The 22,418-nt window shown below is 34.8% G+C and overlaps 1 protein-coding gene across 1 annotated transcript in view; it reads left to right on the forward strand.

Annotated features, from left to right (window-relative positions):
• LOC105621242 (baculoviral IAP repeat-containing protein 6) overlaps positions 1-18,219 on the forward strand; it is a 29,385-nt gene extending 11,166 nt beyond the window's left edge. The window contains exons 17-51 of the mRNA XM_012202712.1: positions 165-379; positions 506-662; positions 758-949; positions 1,135-1,355; positions 1,648-1,895; positions 2,129-2,304; positions 2,381-2,580; positions 2,734-2,875; positions 3,329-3,488; positions 3,674-4,052; positions 4,482-4,608; positions 4,822-4,980; positions 5,485-5,642; positions 5,757-5,979; positions 6,490-6,790; positions 7,277-7,487; positions 7,564-7,757; positions 7,849-8,076; positions 8,233-8,748; positions 9,105-9,375; positions 9,493-9,752; positions 10,758-11,040; positions 11,319-11,704; positions 11,987-12,100; positions 12,243-12,420; positions 12,661-12,806; positions 12,945-13,187; positions 13,360-13,581; positions 13,797-14,018; positions 14,153-15,520; positions 15,905-16,125; positions 16,662-16,901; positions 17,067-17,255; positions 17,710-17,844; positions 17,935-18,219. Coding sequence (XP_012058102.1) covers positions 165-379; positions 506-662; positions 758-949; positions 1,135-1,355; positions 1,648-1,895; positions 2,129-2,304; positions 2,381-2,580; positions 2,734-2,875; positions 3,329-3,488; positions 3,674-4,052; positions 4,482-4,608; positions 4,822-4,980; positions 5,485-5,642; positions 5,757-5,979; positions 6,490-6,790; positions 7,277-7,487; positions 7,564-7,757; positions 7,849-8,076; positions 8,233-8,748; positions 9,105-9,375; positions 9,493-9,752; positions 10,758-11,040; positions 11,319-11,704; positions 11,987-12,100; positions 12,243-12,420; positions 12,661-12,806; positions 12,945-13,187; positions 13,360-13,581; positions 13,797-14,018; positions 14,153-15,520; positions 15,905-16,125; positions 16,662-16,901; positions 17,067-17,255; positions 17,710-17,844; positions 17,935-18,219 — 8,970 coding nt within the window. The remainder of the gene's footprint in view (positions 1-164; positions 380-505; positions 663-757; positions 950-1,134; positions 1,356-1,647; positions 1,896-2,128; positions 2,305-2,380; positions 2,581-2,733; positions 2,876-3,328; positions 3,489-3,673; positions 4,053-4,481; positions 4,609-4,821; positions 4,981-5,484; positions 5,643-5,756; positions 5,980-6,489; positions 6,791-7,276; positions 7,488-7,563; positions 7,758-7,848; positions 8,077-8,232; positions 8,749-9,104; positions 9,376-9,492; positions 9,753-10,757; positions 11,041-11,318; positions 11,705-11,986; positions 12,101-12,242; positions 12,421-12,660; positions 12,807-12,944; positions 13,188-13,359; positions 13,582-13,796; positions 14,019-14,152; positions 15,521-15,904; positions 16,126-16,661; positions 16,902-17,066; positions 17,256-17,709; positions 17,845-17,934) is intronic.
• Positions 18,220-22,418: the final 4,199 nt, after the last annotated feature.

A 22,418-nucleotide genomic window follows, 5' to 3' on the forward strand; every position in this document is an offset into this window, starting at 1 on the left:
TTAACTAATAACTTATTTATTTATTATTATTTAATTTACTTCTTATTATATATATATATATATATATATATATATATATATATATCAATCCGCTTGTCCTTCTTTACTTATAAAATATCGAATTTTTCTCTGTAAATTAATTATTTATTTTATATGATTATTAGATTACTACAATAGGACGCTATGGAATGTCCACAACTACATGTAAAATACCATTAGGAATGTTTTACGGACATATGGTAGTTTTGCCTGGGGAAGATTATTCGGAAACAAATGATGCTTCATCGTTTGATGCCGATATTTTTGATTCTTCTTTACAAGCTACCATTGATACACAATGTAATATATTATCGGCTTTAGCAGAAGATGTACAATGCAGGTATTGCATATAAGATAAAATAAAAGAAATAATGATAAAATAAGTAATAAATAAATAAATAAATACTAGTATATGCACGTGCATATTTTCTTTTAATATATAGAAATATCTTTCTCTTATTTTTAGGTTTAGTTTAGCTACTGAAAGACTAAAAACTTTATTGGATCCATTATTGTGTTCGGAAACTCCTAATGTTATGCATATGCAAAATTATCTATGTTATAATAAGATACCTAATGAAAGTAAGGAACAACCATCAGCAAAAATAATGTCGACATACCAAGTGAGTTATAATTATTATTATTTTCAGTAATTCAAGTTCATTATTTTATATAATTTTAATACATATTGATACATTGATCTGTCATATTGTTATAGGAATGCATTATGTTTCAACATCAATTAAATATCGTACGGAGTGTCTGGCGACGTCTCGAGTGGTGGAGAGGTATGCGGAATGTGCCAACTACATCTTTCGCGAACGCACCCAGCGACAAATTACGAGTTCTTGAAGAGACTCTTCTTGACATTCTACTGTATATCGTGTACGAAATTGGCCCATTACCTAGTGTATGTATATATTGCAAATATTAAGTATAAAATTATGATAAAATGTTAAAAATTTAATATTAGATATTAAAAGCCACAATCAATATTGTGCATTTTTTTATGTATCTAATATTAGCACATGACATTTGATTTCATTACTTTATACGTGACAAGGTCTGTATATGACATGGCGTTTTTTAATACAGGTATATCGACCAACATCATTATATGAAGTTTTCACTCCAACAATTTGTGAGAAATTTTTCCATTCAATATGCGTTGTAACGCCAGCCCCACGTTTGCAACTTCAAGCTGCTGCACTCTTAGCTGGCATGGCAGGGCATCAACCATGGTGGGGCAACTTCTTATCTAATACCTTAATAAATCTTTACTCGTCAGCGTCTACACACATTTTCCCACAAGATAGGTGAGGCTTTATATTTATTTGAATTTATTTATATTTAAATATATTTTATCAAATATATTTATCCTTTATATTAAATCAATATAAAGGAAATGTTTATTGTTTCGCGCATGAGTTGTAAATATTATAATACATATAAATGTAAAGCAAAAAAATATAAAAATTTGAAGAGAAGAATTTAGAAAGATTGCTTTTTGTTTCATTAGTTTGTGATTGTTTTATGTGATTTATAAAATGTGAAACATTTAATGTTTAAATATAATTTTATTTTTTTATATTTAAATTTTATTTTTAGGGTGTTTATTTTACTAACATTCCTTGGACGGAAGTCATTAATAGCTGGGGGAAATAAATCTTCAGTTATTGAAGCCATGGTTCGTACGTTGGGTAAATTATTGGCTCCTCTTACGAACGCGCCATCTAATTCCAATCGATTGGATATCACCTTAATAGGCTGGGTATTATTGTTTCTATCGGTATGCTTAGATACCATCGCACCACCGTCTTGTTTCGAGGATAATCATGAGAAAACTAGAGAACAAGGTATTTAATATATGGCGTGTTATTTATGCACATTTAAAAAATATTTTTCTCGTGATTATTAACATACACTTAGAAGCATACTAGAAAATTAATAAAAGAAAAGCAATTCTATATACGTGCGAAAATATTTTAAAACAAACTAGTGCTTCAGAGCAATCTTAAAAAAATTAAATGTTCCTTTTTTATTGCAATTTTATAACAGAATAATATCTATAACATTTTTGTTTTGGAAGGTTTATTTTCCCGTTGGGAGTTTATTCAAGGAGAATCAGCCATGCAAAGGAGATATGTAAATGCTAACCGATCGTCAGCCTCTCGTAGTTACCGTAAAAGATTACAAAAGCGATTGTTGCATCATAAACAGCAACTTCATGAATTAGAACAAGCGAAAAAATCTGCAGCGTCTAAAGTATATAATTTTAAGCGATAGTTTTTTATTTATAAAATAAATGTTAAATTAAAAAAAATATATATATATTATTTAGGGATTGATGACTCTTTCATCTGATGCCGCTACATTGTACAATAAGGTGGAAGCGACTCTGAAGGTTCAAGAACGTTATTTCAAGAAAACGCTAAAGCAACATTCGCAACATTCCGCAAAACATTACAAGGACATTCTTAAAAGAAACGAGTCGTTGCTTCGCAGTCCGTGTTGCAGTCAATCACGACAATCCAATACCAGGTTGATACATGAATTTTGTCATGCATGATTTTTAAGATGTGATTCAATGTAATTCGAAAAAAATTTTTTTATTATTTATATATTATTACACACACGCGCGCGCGCGCGCGCGTGTGTGTGTGTGTGTGTATATATTTATTTTTTTTTTTTCAGCAAATCTGATGTCATGGATTTGGAAATCGAATACAGTGTAACAAACTTATCTCACCAGAATGTTTTACCAGTGGCTCGTGGTCTTATCGCGCTCATTTTACACAATTCGGCTAATGTGGATATGTTTCTGTTAGCTTGCAAGGTAAGAAGTTTGAAGATACATAAACTCAATATGCAATACCATTCTTATCAGGCTCTATATTGTAAGATTTGATTTATTTAAAATTTACTTTAACTAAAAAATTGTTGAGTTTTGTTATTCACGACGTTTTTTCTTTCTCAAAATACACAAAATTATATTGTTATAATAAATATTTTCGAAATGCTACAGTTTTTTAGAAAGAAATCTTATTTTGTGTAAATTTGTAGAACTCTGTATGTGTTATTTTTTATTTTCACAATCAGGTTTGTAATTTATCTGATATGTTATGAAATACACAAAAGGAAACAAATTGTACACAGATTATAGAATATGATTTTTTTGATGTCTTTAATCTTTTAACATTTAATTATATAGATAAAGCAATTGAATTTAATATCTACGCGGCTTTGTAATTATACGTCTATAATTATATTTTTGAATTATCTTACATAGGTAGTCGCTAGGCTAGTAGTATCTACACGTCCCGCAATAGGCTTGTGCGAGCTTATGACCGAAGAACAACTCTTGAAATTAATCAGATTGGCAACGGACACATCTGATGCTGCTTGGTCATCGCATGCTGTTTCTTGTCTTCTAATGGATCTATTAGAAGGTAATTATAATTTATATCATCTCTTTATCACGAAAAAATAATTATAAATAATTTATAATATTTCGTTTAAACAATAAATCTTTAAAGTATTAGGAAATTTGCTCTCTATCTTTTTCTTGAAATAAAATAATAAATCCCAGCGATTTGATTAAGCGCAAAATACATAGATAAATTTTGATTTGCAGGAGGACGATTGTATCCTAAAGCGTGTACTTCTACGCATGAAAGTAGTCCGTCTGAAGAGATTTTGGAGACTCTGGGGAGTCATACGGATGAAAGTCGTACGGAGGAGGACTCGACCAATGTTGCTAGTACTAGTGCACCTTCTACTGTCACATTAGGTGAAGGATTTACTGAAGGCGATGCGGACGAGGATGTGCAAGATAATATCGTAGTAACTTCAACCACTCCAGGCACGTCAAAATCCAATGGTTATCTCCCATCCCTTTTGGAATCGGACGATAGCGAATTGGAAGACTTTCTGGACGACATATTGGAACGTGGCAGAAATATGTTGAAGAAAGACAGCACAGTATCGAAAATTTTAGCTTCTGCCATTGCTGGGTATCTTTTCTTTTATTCTTTTATTCTATATCTAAAAGAAAATTTTTAATAACGGTTGATTTTTAAGCACTAATTCCTTTTTTTCATAATATTAAGTACTAATATAGAATGTTTTCAGTAGTTGTTGTGTTGGATATTACAGACTCTATATATATATATATATTAATGTGGGAATATATATATATATATATATATATATATATATATATACACACACACGAAGCAATATTTCGTTTAATTTAACATTACTACATTTGTATTCAATGTATACTAACTTATAACAACTTTTGTGATAAAATAGTTTGAATTTTAGAAAAATTTCACATAGAATCTCACTTGTATTCCGTATCAGTATTTAAGAATATAACAACTTGCTTTTCACTTTATATGACCTAATTAGAAAGTAATAATTAAATGATATATTTTTAGGAGCATGTCTTTAGCGATGGACGCACGCTTGGAATACGGAGTCGAAATGGGCGTAGAAATTTCACTGAGAATACTTGCTACATTTGGCATATACAATCTACCTCATAGTATAAATGCGACAATACACGTTAGTAATAAAAATAGAAAAATATATGTTATCGATTGATTTTTATTGATATATTTGTCTTGTTGTCTGTATTAGAACAATTAGGATATTACGCATTTCTTTAAATGTGCTAGATGTTTTTAAAACATTTTTTTAATAGGGAAGAAAGATATAATTATTAATGTTTGTTAAGAAATAATTGCAAAGACATGCTATTATATGAATCGAATATAGGTACCAACAGAAGCAAATCGCTGTTGTCAACAACCGTTCTTGCGTACCGAAACAAACGATAGAAGTCAAGAAACTGGGAATTTTTCTGATCCTACCCCTTCTAATCTTTCAATATTAACAAGATGTTTCGAAAAGATGTTCACGGATTTATATTTACGAGTAAGTTATTTATTAGTGAAATAAAATACATAGGCTGCTTAACGCTCGCGAGTATCGTTTGTCCTTTAACATTTGATAAATGACAAGGATGAAATGATTCGACAAGCGTTGTGAGCGTTAAGTGAAACACAGCCACATTTGTGATATATTATTAGATCAATGCAGTTTTTAAAATTTTATTTTGAATAACATTATTTAGCTTTTTTCTTCTCTTGAAAAATTTATTCTTGATAAAAAAATTATATTAGAATGATATTTCGATTAATACAATTATTTCTAAATTATATAATTTATTCAACTTTATATGACAAAACAAGTCATATATTTTGTATTGTTTCGTATTGATATAGTTTCGAATTGATATTTAACAAGCATATAAACAATTAAGTAAATAGTTTTATTCTTAGATATGAATATTTTGTATTTAAATTATATTTTTCCTGAATACTTTATTTATAAAATGCATTTATATAATGCATTTTTATCTATGTCTTTGTATAACAGAATAACAGTACAAACTTGGAACTCGTTCTCCAACTTTGGTTTGCACTGAATATGGACGCTGCTACTGAACATCCAGGATCGCAATTTGAACCTTCTTTAACACCCTTGATTCCACTCAGTCCAGCAGCTATTTCTAGCTTAATATCTGCACTTTCGTGGTAAATTAATAAATAAGTATATTAGTAATATGAGCCATGATAGTAACATTTAATATATTTCAAACCTTTGATATTAATATTTTTATTGTGTACTTAATTTGTATTAAATTTTAGGCATACTGAGGTTTCTTTACGCGCTTGGTGTCTTGCATTGCAATGTTTAACTATCGTCTGCAATCAGCCGTTACGAAGATATTCTGGTTTAGACGGCTTTGCACCTAGTAGTCCTTCTATGGCTAGTTGTATTGTTAAAGAACGTAATACAGGCCCTATGTTATTGCGCCTACTTTCCGGCAACGGATTAAATATTAATACAATGGACAAGCAATACATCATGGTGAGGATATTTTTTCATTTTATTATAAATTTTGGTGACATTGTTTAGTTACCAAAAGATTTTGATAGATTTTGAAGAATTAAAGTTTCTCAGAAATTGCGTTTAAGATCATGTAGTATTTTAAAAATTATTATAAAGCTATAAAATAAAAGCTATAAAATAAAAGCTATAAAAGAAATAAAATAAAAGCTATAAAAGAAATAAAATTAAATAAAATGCAGATCACAAAAGATCATTGGTAGCAGTATTATTTTATTTATTTTTTTTTAAATTTATCAAATTTATCAAATGCGATTTGTAAAATTATATATCTCGACTAAAAAATTTATCATTAAAGAGTATGGCAAGCAAAGCAAGAATTTTATGCACATATTTAATATACTATTACTTGCTATTACTTAAATGTGATTCCTATAATAATTTATATATCGTATGAAAAAATAGATTAATGTTTAATTAATCTTTAGTTATACATTTTTTATTTTATTTATAATAATATTTCTATTTCAGGCTGGGCCTACAGTTTGCCAAGCATTACATGATTTTCTCGTTAGGCTAGAAATGATGTGTGATGTTATTACAACGGATAGCTGTTTAGGTAATTCCCTGAAGGATCTTCTACTAAAAGTGATATATCAACTTGTGCAACCAAGCGGGCCTCTCATTTTAAGGAAAGGGCCTTTAGATGCGCAATGCAAGCTAATAACATCTGTAATTAATCTGAATTATATCAATACCGATTTGGGTATCGCAATGAGTATATCGGAATGCGTTGGTGTGTTGGTTTCGACATACGTCAAAGGATCCGAAGGTAAAGTTTTTTTCTTATCAAATATTTTTATTATAAATAAAATTAACAATAGAGACTAAAATTAACAATATGAGAAGTCTTTAGTAGAAAAAAAATTAGTCTCACACAGTCAATCTATTCAAAAATTAATTGTTAACAAGGTTATACATTTTAAATAGATGGCTATATTGATATTGTACAATTGCTTTTTGTTTTGAATATATTAAAGATTGTTTATTAAAATTATTTTACATGTATATAATATGAAATTGTTTAAAAAATTATAAATATTGATTATTAATGATTTAATGTTATTGTCTTTGGGTGCGTTTAATAGATACAACGATTGAGCGTTCAATAATTGTTGCCTATGATTGGTATGATTGAAATAGATTTTTCTTTGATAAATCTAGAAAAATATACCAATAGCAGCAAGCGCTCAACTATGTCCGCTAAATGCGCCTTTGTCTTTTTAAAAAGATTGTAAAAATATCAATATTATTCTAGTTGGCGCACAATGTGGAGGTGCAGTTGATTCAAACAATCAATCCGGTAGTTTTGGTGGTCTGTTTGCTTGCGTGCTTGGCGGTGATGCGAGACAATGTCGTCCCGCATCGTGGGACACTTTAATTGTGGCTCTCATCAAATTAGTATGCACACTCATTCAGACTCCATTACCGAATGTACGTATTTTGCATTCAAAAGATTTATCAAAGAAATATATTTATATTGATTTCTTTTTTTTATAACATAGAAAATGATTTTATATTATATAAATGATTTTATATTTAGACTCGTCAAGATTCTTCGGAGGAATCGGCGGAAATGGAATTGTCTGATACGTGGACTTCTAGAAGCAACGCAAGCGATTCTCAGAATGCAAACACTTGGCAAACGGATGAAATTAAAGCGGCAGAGCAACGAAACTCTTTTCACTTACAACAACCTAAAACTAGCAAATCTTCCGTGCCTTGTTTGGCTGATACTGGTAACTACTAACTATATAAGAGACTTTATTTTACAAATATATATTTATTCCTCATGTCAAGTACGCTAAGTTTAAAATTTTTATTTTTAAGTTTTGCAGCACGAGCCAACTATGATGCGTTTATTAGGCGCTCTCGGTCATAGCACAGGATCCTCGTTAGCCATGCTCTTAGGTGAAAGTGCGAGTGCAGCATCGACTACCGAGCTCGGCGATCCGGCTTCAATAGCGGATGCAACATTCCAGCTCCTTACAACTCTTACGAAAAAGGCTAGCGATCCAACTCTAGTTCTCAAGCCGCTTTATCACTATCTCTCTTCGTGTAAGAATTTATACATTATAGAATTAAGAGATTTATTATTAATCATATTAATCATATTAATCATATTAATCATATTCTGCGTGAAAAAATGTAGCATAAAATCTTTTTATATAAAGTCTTGATTTTGGGAAAATAAAATTGTCATATTATTTGCAGCATGCGGTGAAATTGAATTAGGAGTTATGCAGCTATCCGAACCTCTTCTTTGGTACATCCTAAGGGTATTGGACAACGCATCATCGTTATCTATTTTTACTGCAATGGGTGGCGTAAAAGTGCTTTGCGAAAATCTTGTGAAGTCAAGTAACAGCGGTACCGCCGGTGCTTCCGCTTCGTCAGGAGTGATCGCTCTCGTCATGGAACATCTGTCGAATGCGCCGAACGTGATGCAAATGATGGCGAGCAGCAGCAAAAAAGGCGTCAGCTCGTTGGAAACTCATGACGACGGTTTGCTGAATTTCGCGCCTCTTGGAACAATATCATGGTTGAATCCGACTGCGCAGCCAGCGGATGTTCTTATACAGAACGCCACACCTCATAAACGTGCGAGAACACCGGCGTGGTCGTATCATTTTTATCCCGACGAGGCGTGGGTCGATCTCACCATTACTTTACCGTGCGCTATCCTGCTTAGGAAAGTGGAGCTACAACCACATCTTACGGCGTTATCCAGTAAGTTGATTGTGTCCTAATTTATATGCAAAAGTTGACGAAATTCTCAAGGTTTCATGATATATACTTTTATTCATATTTCTTTATATTAGTACTTCTCTCTTTCTTATACATTCGCCTTGTTTGGATGTCAATATTCTGAGAAAGTTATTATAGAACCTAATTTCTAATATTTCTACAACAACAATACAGAATATTTTTTATTAAATTTCTTTCAAACTGCCAATTCTTTACAAATTAAAAAAATTTTTTAAGGTTCTACAAATAATTAGCAAATCAAGAGAAATGCGATTGATGAAAGACATTGTAATTAAAAACAAAACTTTTTTTTTAACGTCCGCATATTTGTCTGACAGCGTGTCCATCGGCTGTGGCACTGGAAGTTTCAAGGGAAAGTAATGGCCCACTTACACCGGTTTGTCCACCGATGCCAACGGCGGGCTTAACATACATACGCGTTACTTTATCACAGCCAGAAGTCGCGACTTCCGTATTGGTGCGTCTATACAAACCGCGGGATTCGACAAACATAAATCTTAGTCAAATAAGATTACTGGGTACCACCGCGTTTGGCGAGATTAAAACGAATCCGGACACGATAGATGAAGAACAGCTAACGAAGACTAGGTAACATTATTTTCTCTCTTTTGTCCTAAAAGTGAGACTATTTGGTGCTGTTATGGGTTAAAGATTTATCACGGTTATGAGAAATTAAGAAATTTATTTCTGATAACGTTTATGTAGCTTGGGTTGGCTGAGATTATTGCATCAGTGCTTATCGGTAAGCATACTGAACAGTAATCTAGCCGTCGAGGTGCTTAATTCCGCGGCTTCGGTCGAAGGCCTGGTCGAGGCATGCTGCAACCTCCTGTTACTCCCAGCACCGTCTCTTTTTACTCCCAACCTGGAGAGGGTTCTATTACAACTTGGCTTACACTCTCGAGAGCTTGGACTTCGTCTCATTGGTCTTTTACTCAACAACAGGTCTACCCCTTTCTTTCAAGGTATCGCTTTGTTTTCCGTTTTCTGCAAATAAAATCCGCAATGATCTTAAATATAGATGTAGCGACCGCGATTAAGCTTTCTGAAGGCTCACGTTTTAAATTATTTAGTTAAACTCTTCAAGCAAGTATAATATGTTACGAACGACAAAGATAATTTTTTTTTTTTTTTTTTTTTTTTCAAATCAATATTAATAGTGAGAGGAAAGGCAAATGAGAGCATCACTGTAATTATTAATAATGTAAATTTAATAATATTTTCAAATTTACTCCATGTGTGGAACTGTATATGCTCGTATCAGACTATAAATTGACAATTACGATTAACGATTGCCCGGTTCTACTTCAACCAATCACGATGTAGTGAGTTGTAATTGGTTGAAATAGAACTGGACAACTGTCAATCGTAATTATTAATCCGTAGTCTAATACTCCCCTTCTACAATCCTTCTTATTCTCAATATTCTCAATCGAACGTTTCGACCATCTTCAGCGAATAACACATTAGATAAAATTACCAGAGCACTCTTGTTAAATCATATGTGATTACATACTCCGTTGTGACTTAATAATTATACTGTTAAGATTAGTTCAGCCAAAATGCATTAAGATTTAATATTAATAAGTGAAAAGTAATCCAAATTTAATAGTCATTAGACAATCAATTCGCGTTAAGATATACAAAGCAACTTTTTTTTATTTATGTTTGAGATATATAACAAATTGTATGTGTGATAAATGTATATATAAATTACAGACTAAATAATTTTTTTAATATTTACAAGTAAAATTGATAATATTTGCTGGTTTATTCAGTATTTTCTATAAAAATTTATACACTTTAAAGTCTTTATATAATAAATATGAATTTTATTAGTATTACAATATTAACGAAAATATCTATTACTTAAGATATCACGAATATTAGCCTGTTTTTAAATATATAATAATAATCTCTTCTTTTAAACTTGTGACGATATACTAAAATATTTGTGCTGATATTGATAGGAGCTGTGACTTCCCAGGAAACGTCCATCGTACAATTGGTCGTTGAATTGCTCCAGCAATTGTGTTCCATTCGAGACTTTAGCACGGAAGCTCGCATGAAAGCCGTTCTTACGTGGTTGCAAATATCGGCTGCGAATGGAATATCTCAGACGAACAGTAATCCCAATTCAGTGAATCCACCAGCGGTATATATTCACTGTGTGTCTTCTATCATTTGGAAGGCTCATCAACAGCAGAATCACAACTACGATCTGCAAGTCTTGCTGACAGATGAGCTGTTCTAGTAAGACTTTAATCATCATATTCTTTTGTATTTCAAATTTTTCTATCCGAACAGTTGATTTATTAAGTTGATTTATTTTATTAATATGTACAAATTTTATTTTGGATATCTTTGATCTTCCTTTATAATAAAGAATTCGAATATTATAATTAGTTAAATATTGTAAATGATTGTATATGAGATAGTTTTCATATAAGTTATTTTTCTTATAAAGCTGTTTAACAGCTGTTTATTGCATTCAATTCTTTAATTAATTCCAATTTTTTTTCGTTAAACAGCTCGTTGTATAAATGGACCCTAACTCTTGGAAACAATTCAGCTTTGAAACAAGCGATTGATTCTGTTCTATGCGCTTTCTGTTACGTGAGACCATCGTTGTTGATTTTGCTTCTGGAATGGGTACAAATCTTGATACCGAACATCAAGGTAAATCCGACTGCTTCTATATCCGACGACTGCAAGGAAAGCGAAGAACAGACGGATGATAAGAAGAGCGATATGAATGCCGAAGGATGGTATTGTCAGTTTATCTTGCTGAAACATAAATGGTTGCATTTGACGGAGGGACAATTGCTGACTGTCGCTGCAGCGGCTCGTTCACCACCCGGTACTCAGCAACTGATTGATTCTGGTCTTCCAGCGTTACTGACAGCATCGATTACAGGTTTAACTTTTCTTTCTACTTCAGATGTAAAAACCTGCTTTAAACAATCTTTAATTTGTGACAAAATTCAGAATATAATTTGACATGTATATCTTCCATTAAGTATATCATTTTTATTGAGAGACATAATTTTATGTTAAATTTAAAAAAATTTTAATACAAATATATTTTTCGTACAAAAAGTATAAATTGTACCTCGAATTGTACTAAAATGCTTTTAAATACATTTCAAGCAAATTTGTTCAGAATTTATTATTAATGCAATAACATTTATGCATTTAGATTTCTGTAATCTGGAGAAATCCAAACAACGAGATAGTAAAATGGCATCGGGCGACAGCAATGAAAATAATGTGACTGAAGATGTCAACTCGACAGATAGCGATAAGGCAGCAGGTTCGAGTTCCGAATCAAATAATTATTCTGGTAAACATTGACATTACACATTGTGGTATTTTAGAAGCTTATTTCTAAACCTATATGTTCAAACTGTTTAAAGATGGGAATAATATAGTTATATATTCTTTTTCTTTTTCAGGTGGATTATGTATGACGAAACCAGAGAGTATAGCGATAGTGATAGAATTCCTAACACTCGTATGTGCGGAAGGTAGAATGCGTGATTGGCTTGGTGAAGAAGGTCGTAATTTCTGGTTACCACTTCTATCGCTTCTTAGCAATCGTCCTATCGAAAGCCCATCCGCATCTGCGTCAAGGTATACATGTTTACATAATCTTTAGATATATTAGATTAAAGATACGGTTACATCAATGTATGTGCAAAAACCGTGATACTGTACTATACATTGCCATCATTGAATCCGAATCGAGTTTTAATTTTCTGGAAAAGTTATATGCGGATTTTGGTTTCTTTGTTATGTTACAATTATAATTTTTTCATATACAGAAAAGTTGTAAGTCTTGCCTTACTTTATATATATTATGCTTTTTTGTAGTTGTTCGAAAACAAGCGCATCATATGCATTATTAGAAAGCGCTATGATTAAATTCTTATCAAGATGTTGTTGGTGTCATCTGGCTAATCAAAAATTACTGGCGAAGCTTCTTATCGAAGTCATTTCTCAACAACGAACTACTTCAAGTAAGTATATCGTATATTATCGAAAATCGTTTGTATAATTTCAAGTTTCCTTAAGTACAATTAATAAATTAAGAGAAATCAGTGCAATTTCGAACATTATAATTACATTACAACAATTACATAACATTATAATTACAGGTGTGCGATATCTCCACGGCATTTCTGGATTTACGAGAAGATTAATTCTGCAACTGCTTTTGGAAGGAGAAAAGGTATTGGTTTCTGTAACGTCGGAAGCTCCTATGAAAGTTTCAGCAACCGCGGCCAATCACAGTATGCCATCCATGCCTCCACATCCTGCTCATCCTCTCGGTCACTATCATCAATTATTATACATGTCGACACAAGCAACAGTGGCAGATATATTACAGCAAATATCAGGTATGCAAGTATTTTACGTATGCAATATTAAAAATATGTAAGCGGTTGATTAAAAGCAACAATTAGTTAAAGTAAAAATGAGTAGAATAAGCAAGTATTAAGCAAGTATTAAAAAAGATTTACTAATCTTTTCGATTTATTATGAATACTAATACAAAATTTAATTTTTAAGGGACGTGGCTTCTCTTGCTACTTCCGAATACGTATAAAGGTAACGAAACAAATTCCAATGGAAACAATCGTTCTCGTGAATTCTGGGAATCAGGAATGGCTTTAGTGGTAGACACACTTAGCGTGGCTGCTGGAAACACGGCGAAAGATAAGCGGGCTAAAGAAGCATCAAACAGGTCACAAGCTCGAGGTCCTATAATCAGAAAAACGCGTTTAAATTCTGGTATGTTTGTTTATTTAGAAGCTAGAGATATCACTTATATCTTTACATTTTAATAATGCAATAAAAGAAATCTGTTCAATAGAACTGCACGCGCGCGCGCGCGCGCGCGCGCGCACACACACACACACACACACACACACAACAAAACGTATTACTTAAATTGAATAAGTATTTATTAATATTATAGTATTATTTATTTTTGTATTGATTAACAGACGGAACGCCGGTAACGAGTAAAGCCTCGTCTAATAATGCACAAGCAAACCCAACCAACACAACGAATCAACAATATCTAATACATTCATCTCGTCCTAATACTCCTTTACCGCCTCAGCTTACAATCGCGCAACTTTTAGCGATCGCTGAGGACAGTGGTGTTTCGTTGTCTGAACCATGCTTACATCTCATTTTACGTCAACGCAGTAAGGACTCCAAAGGTATCTAATTTTTTTTTTATTTCGTGAGCAATATATGACAAAACTGTTCACATTATCTCAATATAATCGTTTGAGATTGAAAGAGTATGAATATTTTCGTGGTTCACTACATAAGTCCACGCATTTGCTTGCAGAAGACACGGCGAAGCAAAACGATAGTGAACTGTTGAACTATAGAAGCATAGAAAGTTCGTTAGGCGTCTTCAGCGCAGGTGGTGGATTGGCGGTGTTGGCGCGTCACTTGCCGCTAGTGTATCCGGATCCCGGTAGACCGTCGTTTTTCATCGAGAAGTCACCGTCGCCGGAGCAGACCGATGCCGATTGGGTAAAATTAGAAACCAACGATGACATTTACGAGGCCTTGGAGGAGGGTAGAACGAATTGTCCGCCGAAGGTGTCAGTTCCTGCCCCATACGTGCCACCGCATTCCCTCGCGGCTTTCGGTCTATTTCTCAGATTACCAGGCTACGCCGAGGTGCTACTGCGGGACAAGAAACGGGCACAATGTCTATTGCGGCTCGCTCTCGGCGTTTCCGACGACGGTGAAGGTGGGGAGGTGCTGACTTCGCCATTGGCCGCCTCGTTGCCAACCTTGCCGTTCCAAGTTTTAAAGCAGTTGTTGGACGCCACGCCACCGACTACTGATGACGGTCTGCTTTTACGAGGAACGACTATAGAAGTGGGCGCTATGCTGCTGCTGTTGAACTGCCTGGCGATATTCACACATCAAACTGGACAGAACGACGGTTCAACTGAGCATAAAACGGGTCAGAGCGGTGGTGTCGGCGGTAGCAGCGGAGGACGTAACGATGATAATTCACATCAGTACTGGGCGAAAGGTACCGGCTTTGGTACTGGGTCTACACAGCAGTCGTGGAATGTCGAGCAGGCGTTATTACGTCAACGATGCGAAGACGAGCACGTGACGGTACTGCTACAAGTTCTCGCCAGTTATATCGGCACATCAGGAGGCGGGCAACCACAGCAGGAGTTACCAGTTTCTTTCTCCGATTTACTAGCGCGTTCTTGTCTACTGCCGGCATTATCATCGTACCTGCGGAACGATTCCGTTCTAGATATGGCCAGGCACATACCTCTTTATCGCGCGGTCCTGCAACTACTTCGTGCCATGGCTCTCTCCAGTCAATTAGCACCGCTTCTGTTACCGCGCGGCGGTAGATCCGGAGAACCGTCCGTGGTGTCCCTCTTGTCGAGCATGAAAGTGTGCGTGGACACTTATGTGAACAAGATAAATCGCACAAGAGGCAACAAAACGAACATGAAAGTGGTGTCCAAGTATCCCGATGATACCGAGCAAGACGAAGGTTTGGCCACACTAATCCCCGATATACAAGACAGTGCAACTATAGTGCAAAATGCTACATGTCGATTATCCGGTATCGGCGAAGAATTACCTGGATCAAGCCCGACGGCGCCGGAATTACCATTACGCTCAAGTCTGGAGCACCGATATCTAGAAGTAATGAAAAATCTACAATTCGGTAAGTCCTTAACTTAATATAAAATTATCGCTTATCTCCAAAATATAGAAAAGATGTATTTCGTAATTATATTATAAGATAACTTAAAATTTTTCTTGAATTAAGAATTATTAAATATTTCTCATGAAAAGAAAGAATATTAAATCTTTGATTTTGAAATATTTTGTACGATTTACGTATATATTTTTAGTTACTTCTTTAAAAAATCTTAAAATTTTTATTTTAAAAATCTTTATGTAATTATAAATTTGAATTTATAAGAATGCAAAACTATTCGTAATTATATTTAAAAAATCCAAATAATTTTCAAAAGATTCTAGAATTAAATAATATCTGTAGTAATAATACTGATAATTACTTATTAATTAATATTATTAACCATAGATACCTACGAAATGATTACCGAGAATCCAGATGGTGGAGGCTACAAATTTACCGTTTCGTATCACTTCGAATCAAATATGAGGGCTGCCGGCGAGAGAAGTCATCCGACACGAGTGAAACGATTAGCTCAGGAAGCCGTTACGCTCTCGACAGCACTGCCTCTATCTTACAGCAGTAGTGTGTTTGTGAGATGCGACGCGGATAGATTGGATATTATGAAGGTATGTCATATTTTATATGGCGCTTGACTTAAATCCTGTTGCCTCGTTCGATTCTATTCAATTTTTATTTTTAACACGTAATAATTTCATGAATACAACTTCGAAACTTACTTACTTTTATTATAGAAGAAATGGACAAAACAGCAGGATTAATTAGTCATGTAACAATCTGTTTGATCCTTAAGCACTGGAATGTATTTTGTAACGTTATTGTTACATCAAAATGTACATCAAAATGTACATAGCATCATTATTATTATGTCGAATATTAAAGATTATGTAACTTTTATTTATTGAAATTATATCATAAAGAAGTTCTGAAGATGTTTAATCTTGTGCAAAATTTATTTTCTTAATTAGTGATACTAAATTATAATAGGAACACAAAATATAACTATTTGCTGTTGCAATTTTAATAACGCATACGCGAAAGAATATATTTTTTCGATATTCTGATGTACTTAAAGATTAAATTTAGTAATTCAAGTCTCTCGCATGTGCGCCGTAATATAATACGATGTATATAATTGTTAAAGGTACTCATAACGGGGCCAGCAGAAACGCCGTACGCAAACGGCTGTTTTGAATTTGACGTATACTTCCCTCCTGATTATCCTAATAGCCCGATGTTAATAAATCTAGAGACGACCGGCCGTCACACCGTGCGCTTCAATCCGAATTTATATAATGATGGAAAGGTCTGTCTCAGCGTACTAAACACTTGGCACGGTCGACCTGAGGAAAAGTGGAACGCGCACACGAGTAGCTTCCTTCAGGTAAGCTCTTGAAATCTGGTCAATTTTGGCATAATATTTGTTAAGATTGATTTAGCGATCGAGGCTACTCGATATCGCGTTTATGAATAGATCTTAAGAATTAAAAAATTTTAGCGAAAGGAGGAAGACATTAATTACACACTGTTATAACTTTGTTGAAAACAGGTTTTAGTATCGATACAGTCGTTAATCTTAGTGTCCGAACCTTATTTCAATGAGCCTGGATACGAACGGTCACGGGGTACGTCAAGCGGTGCTCAATCTAGTCAAGAGTACAATGCGAATATTTGTCAGGCTACTGCTAAGTGGGCGATGCTTGATCAAATACGCAATCCCTGTCCATGCTTCAAAGAGGTGCGTTAAACATACAACTGGTTTTATAGTTGAAATATATGTTTTTTTCAATAACCAGTCTATGCATTTTATTCCAAAATATGCATGTATAAAAATCAGATAGTAATAATAATATTAAAACAAATCTGTCAGTACAGGTCATTCCAACACCTTGCAATGTTCCAGCAATTTTGTAGAAACATTGCAATAGCGGTGTTACAAGCTTCTGTGCTGTATGGAAATATATCGCAATATCGTGGTTTTGATACAACAGAATTATTTTATTAATATAATAATTCTGTTATAGTGAAAATAATAATTATTATTAACATTTACAATTTATTACAATTACAAATTATCATTTATAATTTACTATAGGAATATATTTGTAAAAACTCTACTTGTGAAATAAAAATGTCTCGATGATTATATATAGCGTGTTCCCGCAAATAGAAAAGTTCTAATCATTTTGCAGGTCATACATACCCACTTTTGGATAAAAAGGCACGAGATCGTTGCACAACTGGAGGGATGGATAAGAGATATGGAAATGCATGGATCAGATCGTAGGTCAGGCCGTACAATTTCTCTCAATGCGTTGTCTTTAAGGGTAAGTGTTATTTTTATAAAAAAAAGATGATTCAAAATTTTCTTACACAGTTACAGGCATGCTTTACCATATACTTTTGTATATTCATAGAGACATTATACACTATTGAGGGAAGAACTGAATAAACTGCCAACGCCCAAAGGATTGGAAGACTTGGCCGAACCACTTGCATCGCCAGGCTCACCTATCGAACTATCCGGGACCCCAGGCACAACGCCATCGACGGTTACGGCATCCGCGACCGCTACGGTGGCTACTCCTATCGCCGCTAACAATATGGTTCCGATCAGTAATAGCAGCACGAGTAGCCATGTGCATCATGACATCGACACGGACGTCGAGATGGAGAAGATGGTTTCGAAAATGTGTGAATAGCTAAAGGATGTTAATAGACATTGTTGGACATTTTGAAAAGAGTCTATTGTTTGTGTTACGAGATGAACAAATGGACATTGAACATGAACAGATGACACAACAGACTGATATCAAGTGTGCAGATTATCCTGTCCAGCGGCCGAATTATCGGTGTTTAACCAAGGCATTAAAAAAAGAAAGCAATGACGACTTTCGGCCGAATACATAATAATCATATTGATGATAATTATTACAATGATGACGATGCTAAGACGTGATGATAAGTAGGTAGAAAAATATAAGGTGTGGTAGAGTGAGAAAGACAAGTAAGAATTTACAATATAGAGAGAAAGTGTGTGAAGAGAAAAAGAGAAGGAGAGAGTGAGACAGAAAATGAGAGAATGAGTATGCATGGAGTATGAGAATAAGCGAGAGAGTGAAAGGACGAGAGAGAGAAAGAGAGAACGAAACAGATAGAGGCAAAGAATAAGTAGCGCGAATGTAACAAACTCGTGCGTAGTAGATACTTTTTATAGCCGCTGCTATAGTACGTGTACGCTGCATTCTACTACTTCGTACTACCATAAGTACCACAACTGTTATTCGATATTTATTATATGTTCCTCGTTTATGTAGCGTAACTCTGAATTAGCTGCACTTTCATGCGAATATAATCTTGGACATTACGTTTACCGTCCTCTCCTTGTCGCTCGTGTCTTCCGAGAGCGACGTGATCGCAACTCCGCTATCAATGCTCGTGTATAGACGTACGTTCTCGTTTTATCGACATTTTATTTTATAATAATTATAGTACTTGTTTCTCTTTTATATATGCATATGTACGGTGTGTATATGTACAATTCTATCGCTGACGCGTCGTTCCCTTCGTTTTAAATGTATTTCTGTATTAGGATGTAATATGATTATACTTTATCAAGCGATTTATTATATAGATCCCGTTTTTTAGTAAATATCTCTTCAGGGATGCACGATGCAATCATCGAGCATTAAACGGCTCGTTACCAAAAGCTGCGGGCGGCAAAGAAGAGACAATATAAAGCACTACACGTTGGCAGAAGTCAGTTCGTGACAGGTGCAACTAATTACGAGTTATGATGTAGCGGGTATCCCTGCGCGCAATGCGATCGAATCTAAATAACAACTGTCATTCGAACGAGACGACGATCTAGGTACATCGTTAGATAACGTTTAATAATAGTACGTGTTCTATGTCGATTGAATGAACAACTGGAAAAAAACATGGTATCCTAGAAACAGAAAAAAAATCATGGATGATCAGATGGTACATTTCTCGCGTAAACGAGAATTGCTCTTTGTAATTGTAACAGCTACTTAGTACACGTAAATTTCATATGAATCGACCATATGGAACGAATAAAGTCACATTGTTTTGAGATAGTCTCTCCCTGTTTTTCGTCCGGATTTATTCTTACCAGTTACAACTTGAAATTACATCCCAGCCGAAGACAAGAAAAGATGTGCAATTAATTAAATATTCTCTATGCTCCTATTATTTAATATATATGACTTTATTTTTTCAAAATATTTTAAAGAATGTAAAATCATACTTTAGAAATTTATGTATTATTTATATTATTTATATCTTTGAAAAAATAATGCTTTAAAATATTAGGTATGGGAAAAAATTCGTGGCGTTTTTCCCACTTAATATTTGTATCATATTATATTTGTGTGTATAAATTTCACATTTTTAAAAAATACTTGAAAATGATATTTTGAAGAGAGAAACATTTTAAAAATATTTATACATTTTTAAAAGAGAGATGTTTTAAAATATTTATGATATACTTTTATATATTTAATTCAATAGTTTGAAAATAAAAAATATTTTAAAATATACTTCTTAATATTTTAAAAAGACACTTTAGAATATTTATATTTTTTTAAAAGAGATGTTTTAAAACATTTATATTATTATTATATTTATATTAATATTATTATATTAATATTATATTTATATTAAATTTTACGTGAATTTGTTTTTCTAAAATAATGGAAATGCGTGATTAGGCAAAAGAAATAGAATACTTTATTACTTTTAAAAAAACAGAATCACTGAGAGAATTAAATACCGTTTCAAATTTCGCGTTCTCTAAGTGACTACGATTCATTTTCGAACCGAGATAGGTGGCAGATTTGAATCTCAAGAACTAACTTCTCAGAAGACGCGATCAACGCGATGATGTGGCACGTAAAAAGATTGAAATTTTTTTGAAATTGCAAACGCACGGTATGTCGAAATCTTATATTTGATTTTTTCACGGAAAAAATTTCTAAGTTTGTTAAATTTCTTATTCATAAATATACATGCGACATGATCATTTATGCGCGTCCAAAATAGATCTCAAATATCTATTAATTCGCAAATAAAAGATAGTCCTCGATTACATTCTAGCGATCTATATCAATGAACGAGGATGCGAGGAAGGTATTTCTCATTGAAATTATCGGGGAAAAAATTCGAATTTTTTCCTTTTAACATAGCGCTCAGCGCGAGCGACGATGGAATGGGGCGGGAAATGAATGCCTCGGACAAATCGCAAATTAATGCAGATCATTTAACACAGCGGTAGTCCAGAATATTTTCCGAGGAATCACAAGCATTATTCATGAATATTGCTGAATGCATTGTACCGGTAAAATCCGCAGAAACTAACAGTATAATATTAAGTACAGTGTAATATTAAGTACATTAATATTACAATTTCCTATTCAATAATTCGTATAGCAAAAAAGCTTGCAACATTGCAACGTTTCAGCAATATTATAGCAATATTTATAATGTTCAAGCAATATTGCAACGTTTCAGTACAATATTGCAATAACATTGTAAACGTTGCTTCAGCAATGTTGCTGCGAGCTTCTGTGCTATGTAGGATTACATTTATAACTGTTGAGCGGGAAATTTAATATTATAATATAATGTTCCTGTCAAATCGTATTCTGTGGGAAGATGGTAGCCACGGAGAAGCGAGCAGCGTGAATTATACGATGGCGAGATCGTTGTCCGTAGCCAGTGCGTCGGTCGACAACGGTGGGAAGGCGCGGGAGTGAAGCGCCGGGGGGGGGGAGGGAACAGGGGGTGGCGGAGGTCGCGAGGCCTCGGGCGGCCCGGCGCGTACTTCAGTTCAGTTCAGTCAGTGCGAGCACTGCGAGCGCTCGAGCGGTTCAGATCGGTCGCGTCGTTCCGCACGCTCGTAACCGATCGCCCGGCGTCGCGTGGAGCCGATCGTCAACGCTCCGGATCGTCTCGCACCGCGCCGCCGGAGAGGATCGCACCCAACCGATCGATCGATCGATCAATCCAGCGATCGTCTCTGTCGCCGATCCACGGATTCGCTCCACCAGTTGTTCGTCGGCGCGCGCGAACGCGCGCGCACGCATGCAGCATTGACGGCATACTTCAGTTCGCGTTGCGGGGCGATCTGCGATCTGTTGCGGGTGGTAAGTGTCTCACAATTTATTATATTCATTGAGAGGAAGGCGACGAAGCGATGAGACGATGCGATCCGCGCCGCGATTGTCTCGCATCTCGTGTCGCGTCAGGTGTATCTGCCTCCCGCGAGCGATTCTCGCTCGCGAAAATGAGTTAACGCCGGGACCGAGACGCGTTACGCAATATTTAAATTCGTATTTTTAGGCTTAGGAACCGCATGCGCGCGCGCGCGCGCCCGTCCGCCCGCCAGTGATACGCTCGCCTGATGAGCTCTCGTTTGAAAGATCAGATCTCATGAGGCGCGGATCGGGAAGCTGCGGAAATCTTTGATTTGCTTTCCCGTAAGATCTTAAGGAGCGATTTTCACTTAAAAGGATGGCGGGACAGAAGCAGAATTTCCGATTCGACTCTCCGCGTCAAATCGTGGCATTTAAAACCATGTCCTGCCGTATCGCGTCCTCGCTAATTCTTCTTACTCGGTTTACAAGTACATCGGACGTCTACTTCGAAGGTGGAGTTATCAGTAAGTCGTGCGGCTGCTATTTGCATTAAACCAAGATTTGGAGTCAACGCTCGTAGCGGTACGTGACGAGGCAGGTGGTAACATGTGTACGGCCAGTGTAAATTTAACACAGGTTTAAAATCAGGCGTATGTATATGCACTTTTTGTGTGTGTGTGTGTGTGTGTGTGATGCGCGCGTGCGTGCGTGCGTGCGTGCGTGTGTGTGTGTGTGTGTGTGTG

Source organism: Atta cephalotes (genome assembly GCF_000143395.1).
Source record: "Atta cephalotes unplaced genomic scaffold scaffold00032, whole genome shotgun sequence".
Classification (NCBI taxonomy): Eukaryota; Metazoa; Arthropoda; class Insecta; order Hymenoptera; family Formicidae; genus Atta; species Atta cephalotes.